Source organism: Ochotona curzoniae, unplaced genomic scaffold, assembly GCF_017591425.1.
Source record: "Ochotona curzoniae isolate NIBS_2020 unplaced genomic scaffold, NIBS_Ocur_1.0 scaffold_3208, whole genome shotgun sequence".
NCBI classification, from domain to species: Eukaryota; Metazoa; Chordata; class Mammalia; order Lagomorpha; family Ochotonidae; genus Ochotona; species Ochotona curzoniae.
Genome location: NW_024467106.1, coordinates 16,238,802 through 16,257,250, shown reverse-complemented (window position 1 = coordinate 16,257,250; position 18,449 = coordinate 16,238,802). Strand labels below are relative to the sequence as shown.

Sequence of the window (18,449 nt, the reverse complement as noted above, 5' to 3'; positions counted from 1 at the left end):
ATCCTCCATATTCACCTGGATTTAGCAAAATCTTGCTCCTTAGAGTACTGCAAAGCACCCAAATTATAAAGGGTCACTGGCGTTGGAGGGCAGAAATCCCACCCTCAGAGGTTTCTGATGGAAGACACATGCTAGGGCCCGGCGCGGTGGCGCAAGTGGTTAAAGGTCCTCGCCTTGCACGCCCGGGATCCCATATGGCCGCCGGTTCTAATCCCGGCAGCCCTGCTTCCCTTCCAGCTCCCTGCCTGTGGCCTGGGAAAGCAGTTGAGGACGGCCCAAGGCTTTGGGAACCTGCGCCCACGTGGGAGACCCAGAAGAGGCTCCTGGCTTCGGATCGGCATAGTATCGGCCCGTTGCGCTCACTTGGGGAGTGAATCATCGGACGGAAGATCTTCCTCTCTGTCTCTCCTCTCTGTATATCCGCCTTTCCAATAAAAAAATAATAAAAATAAATCTTTAAAAAAAAAAAAAAAGACACATGCTAGAAAAGTGTTCCCATTAAGTGTTCGACCCTTGCCTGACCAGGGGTCTACACGTGACAAGCTTAGCTCTCTTGGTCTCAGCTGTCACCTGTTCAAAGGGACTACACGGCCTCACTACACAGAGCTGCTGTGAGAGCCACATGAGTCTGATGAGACAACACATGCGGGACACCTGACACAGGACAGGAAGTGCATCACAATCCGTGGCTAATGTCAGCAGCAGCAGCTAGGGTACAGGGACTTTGCCACTTTTCATTCTTCCCGTTGCACAGATGTACAAAGAGACTGGGTGCTGAAGCGTCTTGTGAAAGGCATGGAGGATAAAAAGACGGTGCTTGCATATAAATCTTGAACTCTCCAAATCCATGCCCTCCTCCCCGTCTCCTCACTGCCTCTCACCTGCCCTGCAAGGGGTTCAGATGGCACAGAGTCTACCTACATCTTGGCCCAAGTCAGACTCCTGAACCCTGAGCAGGTGACAGGTATAACCCCAGGGGCCACAAAGACCTCCCCGTGCAGCCCAGTTACAGGGATGCCAGAAATCGACCATGCGGACTCTGCCCCAGTGGTACACGACAAGAGCATATTTTAAGCCCTAGGAACACTCTGTCCAGGGAACTCTTCCCACCTCTATCACTTTTATCTGTCAATTACATCTTACAGTGACCACTAATGCCTTCCAGTCTGCTCTCGAAGCCCCTACAGGCCACCTCAAGGGTCCTTTAAAATGATATGGAGGGGCAGGTGTTTGGTGCAAGAGTTAAGACATCCCATATCAGAATGTGGGGGCTCATGTCTGGCTCCCACTCCAATCCCAACTTCCTATTAATGCACAACCTCGGAGGCAACAGGCAATGGGGCAAGCAGTGGGTCCCTGCCACCGTGGGAGACCTGGGTTGAGTTCTGGGCTTCTGGATTTGACCTGGCCAAACCCTGGCTGTTGCAGACATTTGGAGAGGGAGCCAGCAGAAGCAAGATCTCTGTCTCTGCTCCTTCCCACCCTCTACCCCCAGTGTGTGTGTGTGTATGCATGTGCACCTCTCAAAATAAAATCAAATGTGTATTTGAAATGAGAGTGTGGCCTGCCCCTCCTCTCGCCAGGCTCTCCTCACTACTTCTGATGGAAAATGCCAACTCCCAGCAGAGCGCCTGAGGCCTGTGTAGCCAGCGGGGGAGCGCTGGCCAGCCTCAGCTGCCGCCCTTGCCACCTGAGCCCTCAGACAGTATCAGGTGCTCCAGCTCCATTCCACTTCAGGCCTTTGCACGTGCTATGTCCCGCCCCCACAGGGACAGGTCTCAACGTTCTTACACAGGTGATCACCTTATCTGCACCTGCACCTCTGGCAGGAAGCTGGGAAACTCTTCTGACTGGGTCATAGTACATCAATAAGTAGAAAACAGACCATGGTTAAGTGATTCCCCAAAAGTGAGAGGCAGTGAAGAACTTAATCTCACCTGAAATACCAGAGATGTCTCTAGTAGAATCAAAAGAATTTTTTTCTCTTTTTGCCTTGCTTGCTAGGAAGCTCAAAATTCAAGTCCAAGACCAAAATGCTAGGGCCTATGTCACAACACAGCAGGCTCAGTCACCCCTTGAGAACTCGCATCCCATATCAAAGTGTTGGTGTAACTCGTAGCTCTTCTGTTTCTGTCCAGCTCTCTGCTAATTTTGGATGAGGGTTCAAGAACTGGGGCGCCTGACACTCATGAAGGAGACCTGGATAGGGCTCTTGGTCCCTGGCTCTGGCCTGGCCCAGCCCCAACAGGTGCAATCATTTGGGAAGTGAATCTCTCTCCCTTCTTTCTCCCAGTTCTTCCCTCCTCCATCCCTCCCTCTCCACATCACTCTTCACTCTGCCTTTCAAATAAATAAATCATCTTTAGAAACAACGAAATAGTGTTTGTATCAAAGGCAACACACACACACACACCTTCCAAAATCATCTCTGGTCATTCCATCTCTTTTACAATGTGCTCTTCTGGTTCCTACCTCAATGAGGATGCTAGTTAGAAACACATTAGCAAGTACATAATGGGCTAGGTGGGGTTTAAAGAGAGTGTTAAATCATCCTACAGGTGTTCCAAACGCCACCTGCGGAGTGGGTGCCTGAACGCTCCCATCTCAGCACATCTCTGCTTTAGGCTGCCTGCCGTGCAGCTGGAGGCTTGCACAGTCAGCTCGCTCCTCCTGCTTCTTTCCTTCCACTCCCCAGAAATACTGAGAGGCCGCCCAGGCGGGTCTGCGAACAAATGCCATTTGTAAATCTCCCTTAACTCAAAGCTCAGAAATTGTTCTTTCTCTGTTCTCTGGGAATAACGACACAGTCGGTAGCAGCGTGGCAAGATTTCACCATTTCTCATAAAACCACGGCTCCGTAGTAGTGTCCCCTAACATCTGTGCGCTTACCAGGGAGCCTCCAAGCGGCCCCCTCGCCGGTATAAGCAGCTGCACCTCAGCGCCATCTGTGTGAGCCCCGCCAAGGCCCTTTGCTGACACACAGCTCAATGTGAAGTTCACGAAACAGTACAACTGCGTACGTCTGAAAACAGAATGTTGGGAAGCTGGAGACTGGGGGCAATGAGGATGCACAGGGGCCCGGCCAGAGGCAGCAGCGAAGAACCGCGATGGAGAACCAGACGTGACTGGGAGGAGGGGTGCGCGGATGTCTTCTCCTTCTGCCTCTCCGTGCACGGAAGGCACATTTCACCGGGGCCTCAAACAGGCCACTTCTTCTCTTGACAGCCTTCCCCACAAGCTGCGAAGGTACAGGTCACTTCCACTCCCAGCCCGGGGTTCCCAGACTACATGGGAGCTGGAACAGGGACCTGACACTGGGAAGTCCCTGCTTTTGGCTGTGACTGCTCCTCAATTTCCTGGAGCCAAGGTTGTGCAAAAAAGGAAAACACCAACAACCAAAGCAAGGGAACAGAACCTTGAGCTTCAGGATGACACCCCAAGAAATCTGCAGAGCACTGCTTCGCCGAACAACTCCCCAGCAGACAGAGCAGGTTCCAGAGAGAATGTGGTTCTTCAATTATCCACTGTGCTTGGCTTTTAGAGCCTTGTAATTTAAGTAAATTGCTTTACAAATGTTCTTTTAAATTCTGCCTCTTTATTTTTTTTTTTTTTTTAAGGAAGAGCTAAAGGGATTCTAGCACTCATAAATAAGATCACTCCATATGAGCCTCGATGAGGTCGCCAGGGAGCATTTTATAGTTTCGGAGCCATATGCCAATCTCACAGATCCATCAGGAATATCCTTCTCTGAGCACTCTTCGTCCAGGCTCCTTACCACCTTAACCCTCATCACTCACTGGGCAGTCTCAGTTGAAACTTAATGGGCTCCCCATTTAACTCATCCATGGATGGAAGAATCTGAATTCAAGACAGAACATCAACCATGTCCTAAAAATCTGCTCAGCAGATACGAGAAAGAAAAGCTGATAGAAGGAAGAATAAGCCAGGCAGTGTAGTAGGTTAAACCCCTCCCCGTGGACATCCTTATCACATACTGGAGGCCCTAAGTTTGAGCCCCCCTCTCTGCCTCCAACCCAGGCTTCCTGGTAATGAGCCTCCCTGGGAGGTAGCAGGTGATGGCCCAAGTACTTGAGTTCATACCATCCACCTGGGAGACCCTGATGGAGTTGCTGGCTCCTGGTTTTAGCCTGGCCCCGCCCTGCTTGTGGGCACTGGGGAAGCGAATCTGTAGACAGCAAGTTTCTTTCTCTCTCTGGCTCTCAAGTAAGTAAGAATTAACTTAAAAAAAAAAAAGAAGTTTGATGATATGAAACACAGAACTTGTAATCATATGGGCACAGAATATCAAGGAAGTTAAGTGCCAAAAAAATAATAAAATAAAAACACCACATAAAGATGTTCAGTTTTACTACTTAACGCACGCAAATTAAAAACAATTTTTTTTTTTGTCTATCAGATCGGGAAAAATAGGAAAGAAATATGTAGTGTTGGCATGGCTGGGGGAAAATGAGGATGTTGCCACACTGCGAATGTTAGGAGGAGGATCCAAAGAAAGAAAGAAACAAACAAACAAAACAATTCTAGGGGCAGGTGTTGAGCCTGGCAGGTAAGACGCCAGTGAAGACATGCACTTCCTGATCAGAGTAACGGATCTGACTCCAAGCTCCTGGCTCCTGGCTCCAGGATCTGCTGTGGGTAGACTCGAGAGGCAGTGGTGATGGTTCCTGCCATCCAAGAGGAGGCTTGAGGATCAGGTGCTGGCTCCCAAGTTTGGCCCTGGTTCAGCTCAGGCCATTGCAGGCATTTGGTGACCAGCAATGAGCTTTTCTTTCTCTCTCTCTTATCTCATTCGTGTGCGCATACACTCTCTCTAAAAACAAACAAGCAAAACCAACTCCTTTTTTAATCCTTCTAAGAGCAGTTTGGCAACAGTGCCCCTGCCAGGAAGAACGCCCAAGGAGTCATCCGAGAGCCGCCTGCAGATTAATGCACAAGGATGTCTGAGGCAACAGTATGCACAACATTTAATAAAGCAAACTGTCCGAGAAGAAATTAGCGACATAAATCATGTACCTCCTTGCTCTTCTCTATTGTTCAGTCAATAAAAATCAAGTCCCCAAAATGCATGTCCAGCTGGGCCAACAGGCCAGGCCCACGCTGGGTGGATCCAGCGCGTCAGGCAGCCACGTGCCAAAGTGCAGATTCATGAAGTCCCACACCAGTGTCTCTCCTGGGAAGGCAGCAATCAAATTGTCAATACCGACTGCTTTATGAGTAGGTAGCAGATGAGAACAGCAATTTTTGTTAGTTTCTTTTGTGTTTTTCTGGTCCTTCCATGATTTTTAAGATGAGTTTGTGGATCTGAGGTCATTTTGATAGAGATCGAAATAAAAACACTTAGAGACGCATGCACAATGTCTTTTCAGAGCCTACGTGGAACCTTCTGACCTGTTTCCTAGGAACCAAAGACAGCAGTCCTTAGCCTGTCCAGTCCAAGACAGGGCTGGCGACCTCCAGCCCCACGTAGGAGGCCTAGGAGAGACTGCGCTCTCATCCTGGGGTTATTCTGATCCTGCTCTGAGGCAGTGTACATGAATCGGGGACTGTCCCCTTCAATGTGACGGCTTCACAGGCATTGGATTATTTCAAAAGGGCTTGAGTGCAGATCACAGCTCCAGGGCAGGGAGCTGGCACAGACAATTCACAGGATTAAAAACCCGACCAAGGTCAGGTCACAGCCAGAGCAAAGATATCAGAGGGTTAAAGTGCCCGGCACCATCTCTATCCCTGAAATCAGAACCAAAAAACATGTGGACTTGCCCAGGAGAGGGCAGGGCAGGTTGCCCTCATCAACTGGCTCCATTTCTTCAAAGGAAAAATCGGAGCAGAAAACTTAGCATCCGCCCACCTTCTGTTCTGGCTAGCCCTGCCTTGGACTGGCCACGCTACTTCTCAGCTGAAAGTGGGCTGGAGCTGCAGCAATGAGCATGCGCCTGAAAGTCAGGCAGACCCTGGTTCTAATCCACCCCCTTCTCCAGTTCCGTTCTGTCTCACACACCCATGTGGGGCTGCAGATGGCACGGCAGTCTCAGTGGCAGCGGGTTCACAAACACGCTGAGTGCCAGAAGCTTCTTGTGAATGCATTTTGTGTTTTCTCTGATGCCAGGAGAGGCACCATCCTGCAGGCACATGGCTCCCAACATAGTGGTGCGAGCCCAACACGGAGCACCGAGTGTTTGCAGCTGCTGATGCAGCTGCGTGCTCTGCAGCACTGTGTCAGTACCCTCAGCACAGACAGGAGGCAACCCCCACAGGGAAGGGAGGCGGTCTCTCTCCAGCCCACTGTTATTTTGCATCATGATTTTTGCTGAGGAGGAATATGAGAATTAGAGAAGTATAGGATCTTGTTTAGGGCTCTGCAGTTTCAGAGTTGGGATTCGAACCCAGAATCGTGGCTCCAGAGCCCACCCCAAGCCCTAAGAAGCCACTGTGGTCATCAACTCTTTCTACTGGGATGAAAAAGATACAGTCTTTCAAGTCAGCAAGACTGGGAATCACACACAGCTTTGTTGTGCTATGTTTTTTCTTTTCAGAAATAAGTTTTAGCTGTTTGAAAGGCTTAGTCCTAGAGAGAGAGAGAATGAATCTGCTGGTTCACTCCCCAGTGGCCACAACAGCTGGCGCTGGGTCAGGCTGAAGCCAGGTACCTGGATGTCCAACCAGGGCTCCATGTGGAAGGCAGGGGCCTGAGCACTTGGGGCTTCGTCTGCTGCCTCACTAAGGCACACTAGCAGGGAGCTGGATGGGAAGTGGAACACCCAGGACTCCATCCAGCACTCACAGTGGATGTCAGTGTCACAGCTGTAGCTGAGCCCACAGTGCTGGCCTCACCACTTTCCACCTGTGTGACAACAAGGAAGTGATTACTGCCTGCAAGCACTGTTGTGAGGTTGAAATGAGTTTCCACACACAGCATCCATGCCTGGCTCACTCCTCCCATTCAACACAAAGGTTATTATCATACAATGAGCCTCTGAGGAAAGAAAACAGTGTGGGCCCGGGTGTGATAGTCCTCGCCTTGCGTGCGCCATCCCATATGGGCACCAGTTCTAATCCCGGAAGCCCTGCTTCCCATCCAGCTCCCCACTTGTGGCCTGGAAAAGCAGTCGAGGACGGCCCAAAGCCTTGGGACACTGCACCTGCATGGGAGACCTGGAAGAGCTCCTGGCTCCTGGCTTCGGATTGGCTCAGCTCCAGCCGTTGCGGCCACTTGGGGAGTGAACCAGTGAAAGGAAGATCTTTCTCTCTGTATATCTGCCTTTCCAAATAAATAAATAAATAAATAAATCTAAAAAGAAAACAGTGGGAAATATATCATCTATGCTAGGATAGAAGCATAGAACGCGGTGACAGTGAGGAGACCCATAAGGGGTGAGAGATTGTGTGGCCTGGTCAGCAGGAAAGGTTGGATTGAGGGCAGGACTAACAGGTGGACAGAACCAAGGTCTTAACTCTTGGAGAGGGGCACCTGCTGATTTGTGCTCCTGCGGTGAGCAGGACGGCTAGAGAGGAGGGCTGTCTGCAAGTAAAGGGGATCAGGTCACAATAAGCCTGAAGACCAAGTTGGAGGGCTTGGCCACTGCCTTGGAGGCTCCCACACCAGGAGCAGGGATCTAGGCGGGGTCTGGCTTGACCAGACACAAACAGAGAAATCACCTAGCTCCAGGATGGATAATGGGATGGTGGGCAGGAGAGCAAGACAGGATGCAGACAGATGGTGGAGGAAGCAGCTGCAACGTGGGCAGGGAGAATGTGTGGACCGAGATGTCTGGGCAGAGGTCAGAGCTGCCTCTCTGGGACCTGCGCAGTCCTCAACAGGACACTGGGGAGCAGCAAGCCGGCCAAGGTCATTGACTTGGGAAATGGCCAGGGTTTAAGGGCCAGAGGAGAAGGGGCCATCTCAGGCCTGGAGACGAGCCCAGACTTGTGGAGCAAGTCAAGCTTATTCCGAATGCCTGGGAAGAGCTAAAAATAGAAGTAACTGCTAAACACACACAAACAGGCAAAGATCCTACTCGGGGACACGAAGGCTGCAAAACAGGGGTACACACTGGCATCTGGGGAGGAAAGGAAGAACTCGGAATGGTTAGAGGGCTCAGCAGAACAGGGGAAACCTGGCAAAGAGGAGGGAGGCAGAAGCAAAGGACCTAGGGGTACCAGCCAAAGGCAGGCTGGGGTGGGAAACAGAGCAGGCGCAAGCAAACCCCTCTAGCCCTCCCTCGGTGGAGGCTTGCCCACCTCCACGGCAGGTCCAATTCTGCAAGGTGGACCACTCTTCTCTCCTCCTCTGATGTGGCCCAGGACATTATTTCAGATGCAGCTCTAATAAATTATAGGTTTGGGTTCCTTTCCAAGTGCAAAAGCTCATGTTCTCAAATCACCACGTTCCCCTGCATTAATTGTTTTAATGGGGCTCTGAAAATTGCCACCTCCTCTCCCGCCTCGTGAGGGCCCCCTGGGGAGCCCATCAGGGAAGGATGGTGCATGACACAAAATGAGGGAGCAGCCGAAATCCAGGGGACGGGGACGAGGCCTCTGGCTGTGCTGCCACCCCAGGTTTTTTTTTAAGACGTCACAGAAAATCAGAAGGGAGGTAAGGAGACACAATTCCAGGGCTCGAGGACCACTGTCAAGTGCCCAAAACCAGAGAGATGGAACCCCATCCTTAAAGCAACCCGGTGTATGTGGGAATATTGACCGCATGGAGGAAATGACTCAGCAATTCACACAGTGACCATGGACCACATGCACAAGGTCCCTGCAGCCCGGTATTTTCTTCCAATGGAGCTAAAAGAATAATAATTATAATTTTAAAAAGCAGGCACAACATAAGACTCGTGAATGTAGTCAATAACACTTTGCATGGCAGTGCTTGAAGCGAGACTTCTGTGGCCACTTTTTCCAAACTTCTGATCTGAACTGTGTGTGAGGACCGTGAGCTAGCTTGAGCAGACAGTGGTGTGTGTGTGTGTGTGTGTGTGTGTGTGTGTGTGTGTGTGTGTGTGTGTGTGTGTGTGTGTGTGTGTTTAAGCACTGAGTCACTGAGAGGCCAAAAAACCTGCCTGCCCCAGAACACTGCCAGATGAACCCAAATCCATCTCAAAGCTCCCGAATCCAGGGCCGTCTTCCTTGGACTGCCCAGTGCATCCAATGAGCTTGCCCACTTGGGGTCTGACTCCCTGGCAGCTAAGGACAGGCTAGGTCTAGGCTTTATGTGGGTTCAGATTGGGGTGCTGAGGAGGATCCCAGAGGGAAGGCAGGGTTTCCCAAGACTTGCCCATGGGGCTGGTTCATTCTCGAGTAAGTTGCCACCGGTGAATCAGCAAGTCAAGTGTAAGTCCCTAACACCTGTGGATGTGGAAGCAGCCTTTTTGATGTCACTCATGATTCTCCTGATGTCACCTGCAGCCTTTGAAGCTTGGGAAGAAGACATCGCAATGCTTGTTTGCACAGGGCAGAGGCTCTGGTTTTGCATTCGGCGATGCGGGGATACTATGAACCTCAGCCGAAGAGGAACAATAACCTCTGACAGCAGCTGCCGGCAGAAGCAAAGCCACGGCCAATTTAGTTCAGGAGCACCAATCCTCAAAGGAAGGAGGCAAAGGTGGTGGGACTGCTTGCAGCAGGCGCACTGGGGGAACTGCAGCCAGGCCCAGGGCTGGGAGGCTGGCAGGGATGGGCGCTGCTACGGACAGGATGGCAGAGGCAGGAAGATGTCAAAAGAGGAAGAAAACAAAGCCACAGGCGCGTTCTGGCTGCTGGAGGGCAGCAGCTTCCCCCTACACACACGGGTGACAGCTGGGAACATGGCCTGTAGCAGAAACATGAGTGAATCCTTTTACCTGAAGTGAGTGAGCATGTATGTGCATCTTATAGAATACCAAAAGATGTCCCTAGTCCCAAATTGGCTCACTGATGGCTTCGAAATTTGTTTTTAAAATTCTACTTTGGAACCACTGACACAGTTGGCCTCTCAAAGAACCCATCTCTGGGGATAGGCTTTCTGAATTCACAGCAAAGGACAAAAGGGAGTAGCCGAGGGGATCTTCCAGGACAAGGTGGGCTGCAGAGTGTGCCACCCACAGGCACACACGTGGTCTGCGTCCATCCAGGCATGGACCATGTATCTGACAGGCTTTTCACTAAAACAGTCCCAGAGGAGTTCACCTGTCTTCACTCTTAGTAAATCCCTGGAAGGAAACAGCAGGGAGGTGGCTGTGCCCACTTCACAGCTATGAAGACTGAGCTTCTGAGATATCACCTACACTGCTCGCAGCCACACAGCCAACTCCATGACAGAGCACGTGCCTGAGCCTGTGGTCTTCCTCAATTTGTCCATCCCACATCTACTGTGGTAAACTTTCTTCAATCTCACGTTAGGATCTGGGATGCCCGAACTCACCACTGGTGAGTAAAGAACAAGATCACTGCATTCCCTCGGCAAGCATTCATTTCCTGATGAGAGCACGGACTATGTGCCCGGGGCTTTGAACCATGGGGGCAGAGTCCACACAGAATGTCCTTCTGGTCGCAGCAGGTGCACTGGGGGAACTGCAGCCAGGTCCAGGGCTGGGAGGCTGGCAGAGATGGGTGCTGCTTTGGAGAGGATGGCACAGGCAGGAAGATGTACTGTAGTTAAAGTGCTTGGTGACCTTGGCCGTGGACTGGCTCATGCCCCTCCTCTCCTTTATGATACCGTGAGGACAGAGACCATTTCCTCTTCGTCTCTAACTTTCAAGTGCCAGCCACAGGCACATGGTACAGTAAGCACAGAGTAAATGGCTCCAGCTGATGATGAGGTGATCTCAGAATCCCCTCTTAGGAAGTTTCTGGGTAGTTGGTACAGGGTCCCGACATCAGCACAAAATATGATATCCACCTGTCTCCTAGTAAGGCCAGCTCTGGGCAGCAAGGTCACTTGGTTCCTAAACCTGCTGGTGCCCTCGGACTCTTGAATGTCATTTCTTTCAGCATGAGCCTCTCCTGGCTTCCTCGCCTTCTCTGGGGAAGCTTACATGGGAACAAATCACACAGTGGTGCATTCACTCCTATCTTTGCTTCCCAGCGGCTCTCCAGTACAATAACGTTAAAGCACGGTGCTGCGTACACTAGGGACTGTGGGGGCAGCAATGTGTCGGTGCAGGTTCATCAACGCAACACTTGTACCTCCTGGAGGAGTTAGTAACAGGAGAAGAGCAGGAGCGGGGCCAGTGGGCACAAGAGTACTCTACCCCTTGCTGTGAAGCTAACACTGCTCTAAAAAAAATCTGTTTAAGAAAAAAAAAGGCGTGCTTCAGCTGCAGGGTGCCACTTTCAGCAGCTGACACGAGGTGTGTCCGGGAAAGGAATGGAGAGTTTGATTTCTGCCTCCCATGTACCTGGCTGCTGCAAAAGTAAAAGGGAGATGCCAGCAGCACACAAGTCTTCAGAAAGCCCCTCACCCTGGGGCACCATGAGAAGGAGAGCTCCGAATTCCTATCAGCTGCTGGCATGAGGGTTTCAAAACAAAGACTCTGTTTTGAAAGGTTTGAATTGTTGCCTTCAGCTACCAGCACCATTTAATGTCATTCTTCTAATCAGATTCTCTGGTTTTGGCTGGGGACTAAGCTGTGCTTCCTAAGCAGTGGGGACAGAGGGAGGCTGAGTGAAGGAGGCTGCGCCGTGAGGTCGCAAAAGAGCCTTGCCAGGCAGCCAGCTGGGGCCTAATCCCCAACCCACACCTGCCAAACCCTCGGCTGGGCGTTAGGGGGATTAGGACTGGGAGGAGGTGTCCACGTGTGGTGAGCAGGCAGGCATGCAGGCAAGGGGCTGCCTGGAGTTGGCAGGTGCACACAGACTGCGTGCCAGGCGTGTGGCTGAAGGGAGGCGAGGTGACGAGCCCCCACCGCTCCACTAACACACATACAGAGTCCCCCTGGTCAGGGCCTAGGACCCATCCCTCTCTGTTCATGGCCTCATCCAAATGACGAATCTATGGCAAGTAATAACCTCCCCCTGTCGGCTTGTCAGCAGGGAAGAATGACGGGAAAATAAGACGCTGGCACTGAGGTGATTCTCTCTCTTTTGTGCCCGGCTCCAAGTCAGGAAGTGAGACTCATCTAGTGTTCGGTTCTGAAAAATAAATCAAGGCACTGCCTTGCACCCTACAAAATGCTTCCTTGAACGGCAAATAACCAGCTGAAAGAGGACTTTGTCCTAGCGAGGCATCATAATGTGCTAAAACCTGGAGGGATTAGCTTGAGCCAAATAAAGATATGGAGCTTCTGTAGGTACTGGATATTGCTCTCCATATACACTGTCACCCCAAACTGAACTCCATTCTGGGTCTATTAATCACAGGCTTTGTACATGTCACTGCTGGCAGGGCTCACAGGCCCCAAGGATAAAAGCGAGGCCAGAAGAGAAGTGTGATTCCCCAGTGGGAATACAGGAGGGAGACTAGTGAGAGAAGTCACATTTCAGCTCCAAAGCTAGAAGTGCAATGGTGTGTTAACAGGGTCAGCAACCCGTGTGTAATGGGACGACGACAATGGTGCCAGACCAAACACCATGGCTTGGATGACTGCGGACAGCTTCTTCCTGGGCGAGTATACAAGGATGTAATAACTCAATCACCCGTTACGGAGCATTTCAAAAATCTGGGATGTTCCTTGGCTTTGCCCATGGGGATGCTGAGGCTGTCGTGAAACATTCCATTTCTAAGGAGACGAAATGCACGCATGCAATAAAGCTGCGCTCAGATACCCATGTTCTGTTCCCCACATCACCAGGGGACTCAGAACACAAGTGGGGACATGAATTCGATTCTGAGCATTCCCAAGGCGGTGCCGGGGGTGGCAGAACCCTTGCGTGGCTTCCTCATTTGGCAGCAGCAGTGGAGTTCTGGGGTTGAGAGACAGAAATCAAACTCTCCTTGCAGGGTGCAGCCCATCAGGGTTCCTGACTTGGGAGAATGCTCAAGAGGGTGTCAAGATCCCAATCACCATGTCCTCTGTCAACCTGCTTCACCCTGCCTTAAGTGAAGGCAGTTCCTGAAGAACTGGAAAACGTCAGGGGAGACATTCCACACGCCTTCTGTGTAGCATAGACCGAGCACCCCACAGACTGAGTTGGGAGGGCGCTGGACAAGCCTCTGGACCATCTACGCGGAACCAACAGGATGAGCGCCATGCTCAAGGTCACACAGCAAGTGTGTGCAGCACAGCCTAAGGCACCACCCCCTGCACCCCGCTGAAAGTGGTGACACTCTGACCAAGCGTCTCAGGCTGAAAACCTCTGGGAGATCTACTTTTTACTGTTATTACATTGGTTCCTGTTCATTCAAGATAGATTATTCCCACCCCCCCCCCAAAAAAAACAAGCACTGCAACATAATTATAAATGGTGAGAGGCTCCTGCTATGCAGACCTGTCACCGCTGGTCACCGGCTTCCAGAGAGGGATGGCAGTACCACCTGCAAGCAGGATAAAACCTTCAGGGAGGCACTGCGGGGAGCAAGGGAAACTTGAAGGGCCAGAAGGAGACGTGAAAAAACTTCATCAGCTCAATCCTCTCTCTAAAAAGCTGCAACCCTCTCTGATCCACACCCCACAATTTATTTCAATTTTCCTTTCATTATATATACAAAAGCACACACCTAATTCATCTCTCCTTCTGGAAAGTTCAGAGGATCTCCCTTCCAACCCCATCCTATCCTACCTGTTCTTTCACTGCAGAAGAAAAATAAAGATGTTTGGATTGAAAAGACATCCCAAGGAAATGCAAGGTCATAACCTGAAATGGGGGCAAATCAGGAAAGCTGGGGTCCTTGGAGTAAAGTCTGAAGCTGGCTCACCATGCCATCCCAACAAGGCATCGAGCAGCACTGTGGCAAGCCCCACTGAGGAGCACCCCCCCACCCCCCCCGAGAAGCCGGTCTCTCAGCAGACACTCTCCCCTTTGTCAGGGATATGTCCATGGCTTCCTGCAGGTGTTCCTTTAAGCCATCCTTGAATCTCTCTGCCCATCAGGCAATTCTGCCAAGGCCCTGGCTTGTTCTGCCTCCTGAGGTTTAAAGTCACCTGCTGCAGTCTAGCCCATGCCTTTCTTTCCCTGGAGTTAAGGTGACACAAAGCAGCACTCACTCTGCCTGCTGCTTCTTCTGAAGGGCCCAAAGGAGTCCGCCCTAGACAGACTGGGTGTCTGCCACTGGCCCCAAGGGGACGGTTACCAGCAGAGGGAAGCACAGTATCAGGAAGGAAGAAGGCAGGTGGCTCCCAGGCTCCCACACTTCAAGGACAGCTCTTCTCCTTTCAGCTTCTCCACCAAAAATCTTTTCTCCAGCTTCAAAAGCGATACCCCAGAGAGTTCGGGTTTTATTCTGAAGACAATCGGAATCACTGCACGAGCAAAAACCTGGCGCTGCCGTCACTTCCAGCTCGGCAGCCCCGGTGTGTTGTCTGGGAAAGATGGGCCAGACACTCCAGAGTGCAAGCAACCAAGCTAGGGCAGAGGGGGAGACTTGGGAATCAAGTGAAGCTCACCACCAGGCAGCCCGCTATCAGTGCACCACCAGGTTGCCTGCACAGGGAGTGGAGAGGCTGGGTTAACTGACAGCTCTTCCAGCGCCTCTCACCTTGTGATGAGAATCAAGTTGCCCAAGCCTTTTAAAATCGCCACTAAAACTGAATCCCCACTTATAAATGACCATTTGGATCAAGCCTCTTTAAAGCATAAATTTATCAACTGGGAACTGCAGACCTTTTAGGGCCAAGGCTAATGGACTTCTTTATAAATATCTGGAATGCTAGATAAAAGGAAAAGATTGATGGGGCTGGGAGGAGGTGGCAGCATGGAATCCCACAAAGAGCTCTGCCCGCTGTGCGCGGGGAACAGTATCCATCAGCTGGCCTTTTTCCAGGAGCTGCAAGGAAGTGTCCAAAAGCCTCAGGACTCAACAACACCCCACCCATCCCAGTCCCACAAAGGGCTGGACAAGCCTAAAAAAGGAAGTCAGGTGGTGTCCCAGCTGAATCAGTAGGAAGCTGGCGTGACCCACCTGGCCACAGGTCAACAGAGAGAACACAGGAAGTGGCCCCGAGGCTCTGCAGCCCAGCAGCTCACAGGCCTTTGGCTGGAGTTCAACACACCTGTGCTGGAGAAGACCGAGCAGCGTGGAGGGGCAGGTGCAGAGGGGATGGGGGGGACCTTCCTCTGCCTCAAAGCATGTGATGCTCCTTTCCCCTGCAAACTTCTCACTTCTTGTACACAAATGGGTTGGGGTGCTCAATCCTGCAAAGGGATCCCGAATCCATCCCAAACACCATCCACTCTATACCCCACCTAGTTGTCCAGAGGGCTGGGTTGTGACATCAGTGTGCGGGCACGTGTGCTCTCTCACCAACACACACACACACTCCTTTAAACAGCACAACTGAGTCCCTGCAATCTCACTCCCAAGAGGTTATTTTTCTCAATTAACAGACAAGCACACAAATACTCCCACGGGGCTGGAGGGTTTATTTCCAACTTGCAGGCAGGGGCATCACAATTTCAAGCACGGTTAGGGATCTCGCAGTTGCTCCAGAGCTTCTAAGCAGCCATGTGAAAAAGTGCTCTGGGACAGATACCCACAGGCTCTGGTTCCTCACAGCAGGGCCAAGCCAGAGCCTGGGGTCACCCATAAAAAAGCTAACAAAACTTTCTCTCTAGGAGCCAAACCTGCAGGAGGATGAGAATAACAATGGGCAAGCAGGTGAGACCACCTGCTGATTGACTGCACACCAGGCAGAGACCAGCCGTTAATGCTCACTGAAATCCAAGGTGGAGCGGCAGCCCATAATTCTGCTCCACAAAAGCAAGGCGTGTGTGCCCGTTTGCCTCGCTAGTGCGCGCATTTCCCTAGCGCTGGGCAGCTGCCTGCTCCGTAAACTAAGATGCTCCTGCACACAAGAAAAAACGGAGCCCAGAAAGGTCAAGTGGTTTATCTGAAGACACACAGCAGGAAGCTACAGAGCCCCCACCGCTCTGCCCACACTCCGCCCTGCACTCCTTCGCCAAACCGCAGCCTCACCTTAACTGCCTCCGCATGGGTTACTCGGGCCAGGGATTTATCGTTGACGCGCAGAATCTGATCTCCAACGCGCAGCCCTTCTTTCTCAGCGAGGGAGCCCGGCTCCACCAGCGACACATAGATGCCCACGCCGTGTTCCGAGCCGCCGCGGATGCTGAAACCCAAGCCCTCGTGCGCCTTGGCGCGCCGCAGGCTCACCAGGCGCACCTCCCCAGGCCCCGCGCCGTCGGGGCCGGCCCAGGCGGGCTGCCTGTAGGGGGTGGTGGCGGGCAGATAGAGGCCCTCGGCCGTGTACTGGTCGAACAGCAGCTGGTCGGAGCGCGGGATGACCAGGCGCAGCATGGGCAGCAGGCGCCGCTTGACCGGGCTGTCCAGCAGCACGCGCAGGGTGCGCACCAGGTCGAAGACGTTGCGGCGCGCGTGGTAGGCGTTCAAGCAGTGTGTGAACTGCTCCCGCTCCGCCTCGTTCAGCAGCGCCGTCAGTGCCTGGTGCAGCTGGCGCACGTTGGCAGACAGTAGCCGCAGCCCCGCGCCCCCGCCGCCGCCCGCCCCGGCCGCCGAGCCCAGCGAGCCGGTGGAAGACGAGCTCACCGACAGGCCGTCCAGCGGCGCGTTCATCTCCCCGCCGGGCCGGGCCGGGCCGGACTCGGGCGCGCCGGGATGCGCTGCACTAGCCGGCTCTGGCGCGACAGCTAGATGCCGGCGACGCGGCGATCACGGCTGGAGCCTGGGGTTGAGCAGACGCGGAGAGGGCGGCTGGACGCTGGGGCTGCTGGGGGGCGGGAGGGGGGTGCATGCACAGCGATAGCTGCTGGATCCTGGGGTTCGCGGGCAGCGCTGCTAGATTCTTGAGGGGGGCGATACCGGAATCCGGGGATGGGGGATGCAGAGACGGCTGCTGGGATCCAGAGGACGAAGAGACGGCGCTGGGCTCCCGGGGGACAGAGTTGGCGGTGCAGCCCGTAGGTCGCGGAGACTGCGGCTGAAGTCCGGGGCCGGGGGCGGGGGCGCGCGGAGGGGGACGCAGCTACATCCTTGGGGGCCAGGAGACCACCGGCGGCAGGAGGGTGGGCTCAGCAAAGCTGACCGCCCCGTCACACCACACCCGGGGCTCCCCCAGCCGGGCTACCAGTCCTTCTCGGGCTGGGGGACCCCAAAGTCTGAAGTTGGGGCAGGGGTCGCGCTAGTCTCCGAACCTCGCCAGTCGCAGCCAGCGGAGCCGTGCGGGCGTCCAGCAGGGGGTGAGAGGCATGTCTGAGGGCGCCCCGAAATGCAGCAGCCCGGGGCCCCCCCGCGCCCCTGCGCCGCCGGGGCGCAGACAGAGCCGCGCGGCCGCGAGCCCGGACTTTACGAACTGTTGAGCAGCCGCGCGGCCGAGCTTTCCAGCGAGTTCCGACGCCGTCGCCGGCCCAGCCTTGGCCCCGCCCCTCGCCCCTCCCCCTCGCCCGCCCCCTCCCCCCGCGGGCTGTTCAGGAAATGACGTCCCGCCTGGCGAGCTTGGCGGTTGCCTGGAGACGGGGTGAAACAGTCCAGTCCGGGAAGCCAGGGGTGAAAGTGGGGGTAGGGACGTGGAGAGCCCGGCGGGGGAAGGGTGGGGGAATGAAAGGGGGTCCCTTCTAGCGCCTCTCTTCTCCAGTCTCAGACTCCAGGAAAAGAGGGAACCCCTAAAATCGTGCTTCTCCGACGATCGCTGCCTGTGCACCAGGATGACTTTAGAGCAGTTAGTTAGCCAGCCTATTAATTCACAACTGTGGAGAGGAAATTGCCAACTTTTTGTTTCTCAAAAAATAAAACAAAGCAAAAAAAAAAAAAAAAAGTCTTAAAATGTTGTAAGCCCTCCAGCACACGCACTGATGCAAGTTCAAGGGTTGATGTGGACGCTGTTGAGCACCTGCTGTGTGCCAGAGATGAAACATCAGCAGGGCAGGTCAAGATCACGCTGGACCCCTACCCAGGCTCCAGCTCCGGGAGTGGAGGTGGGGCTGGGAGGTGAGGGGACGGGAGGAAGTGTTTTCCGAAATATAAAGTGTGTACATCACACATACACACACGTGCGAATGGCTCTTTAAGGAATTCTGTAACATGCCCACCATCAGACCCCTCACCCAATCCCTTCTAGCCAAAATTGTCTCTCTCAAGCTGCTCTATACAAGCTGTGTTTTCCCACCGAAACTACTCTGGGGTTGTCACTGCGGAACCACATGACTTCCAGGGAGAGGGAGATAGGCTCTTTCCTAGAGCAGGGTGTGTAAGGGGGACCCAGCAGGAGGGACCAGAGGTTCATTTACTAATCTGATCACATCTTCCAACCACCTGTTCTGGGCTGAGTGATGGAGTGGGTGCAAGAGATCTGGGTTAGAGACCAGGACTCTGACCT

At 53.1% G+C, this 18,449-nt stretch overlaps 1 protein-coding gene across 5 annotated transcripts in view; it reads right to left on the bottom strand.

Annotated features, from left to right (window-relative positions):
- The window catches only part of WHRN (whirlin), an 88,106-nt gene extending 70,713 nt beyond the window's left edge, over nt 1-17,393 (bottom strand). For 4 of the 5 annotated variants that reach the window (XM_041004489.1, XM_041004484.1, XM_041004486.1 and 1 more), the window contains exon 1: nt 16,073-17,393. In XM_041004489.1, the coding sequence (XP_040860423.1) occupies nt 16,073-16,690 (618 nt within the window). In that variant the 5' untranslated portion in view covers nt 16,691-17,393. The remainder of the gene's footprint in view (nt 1-16,072) is intronic. The other variant, XM_041004485.1, reaches the window with a different exon arrangement.
- Between the last annotated feature and the right edge of the window lie 1,056 nt (nt 17,394-18,449).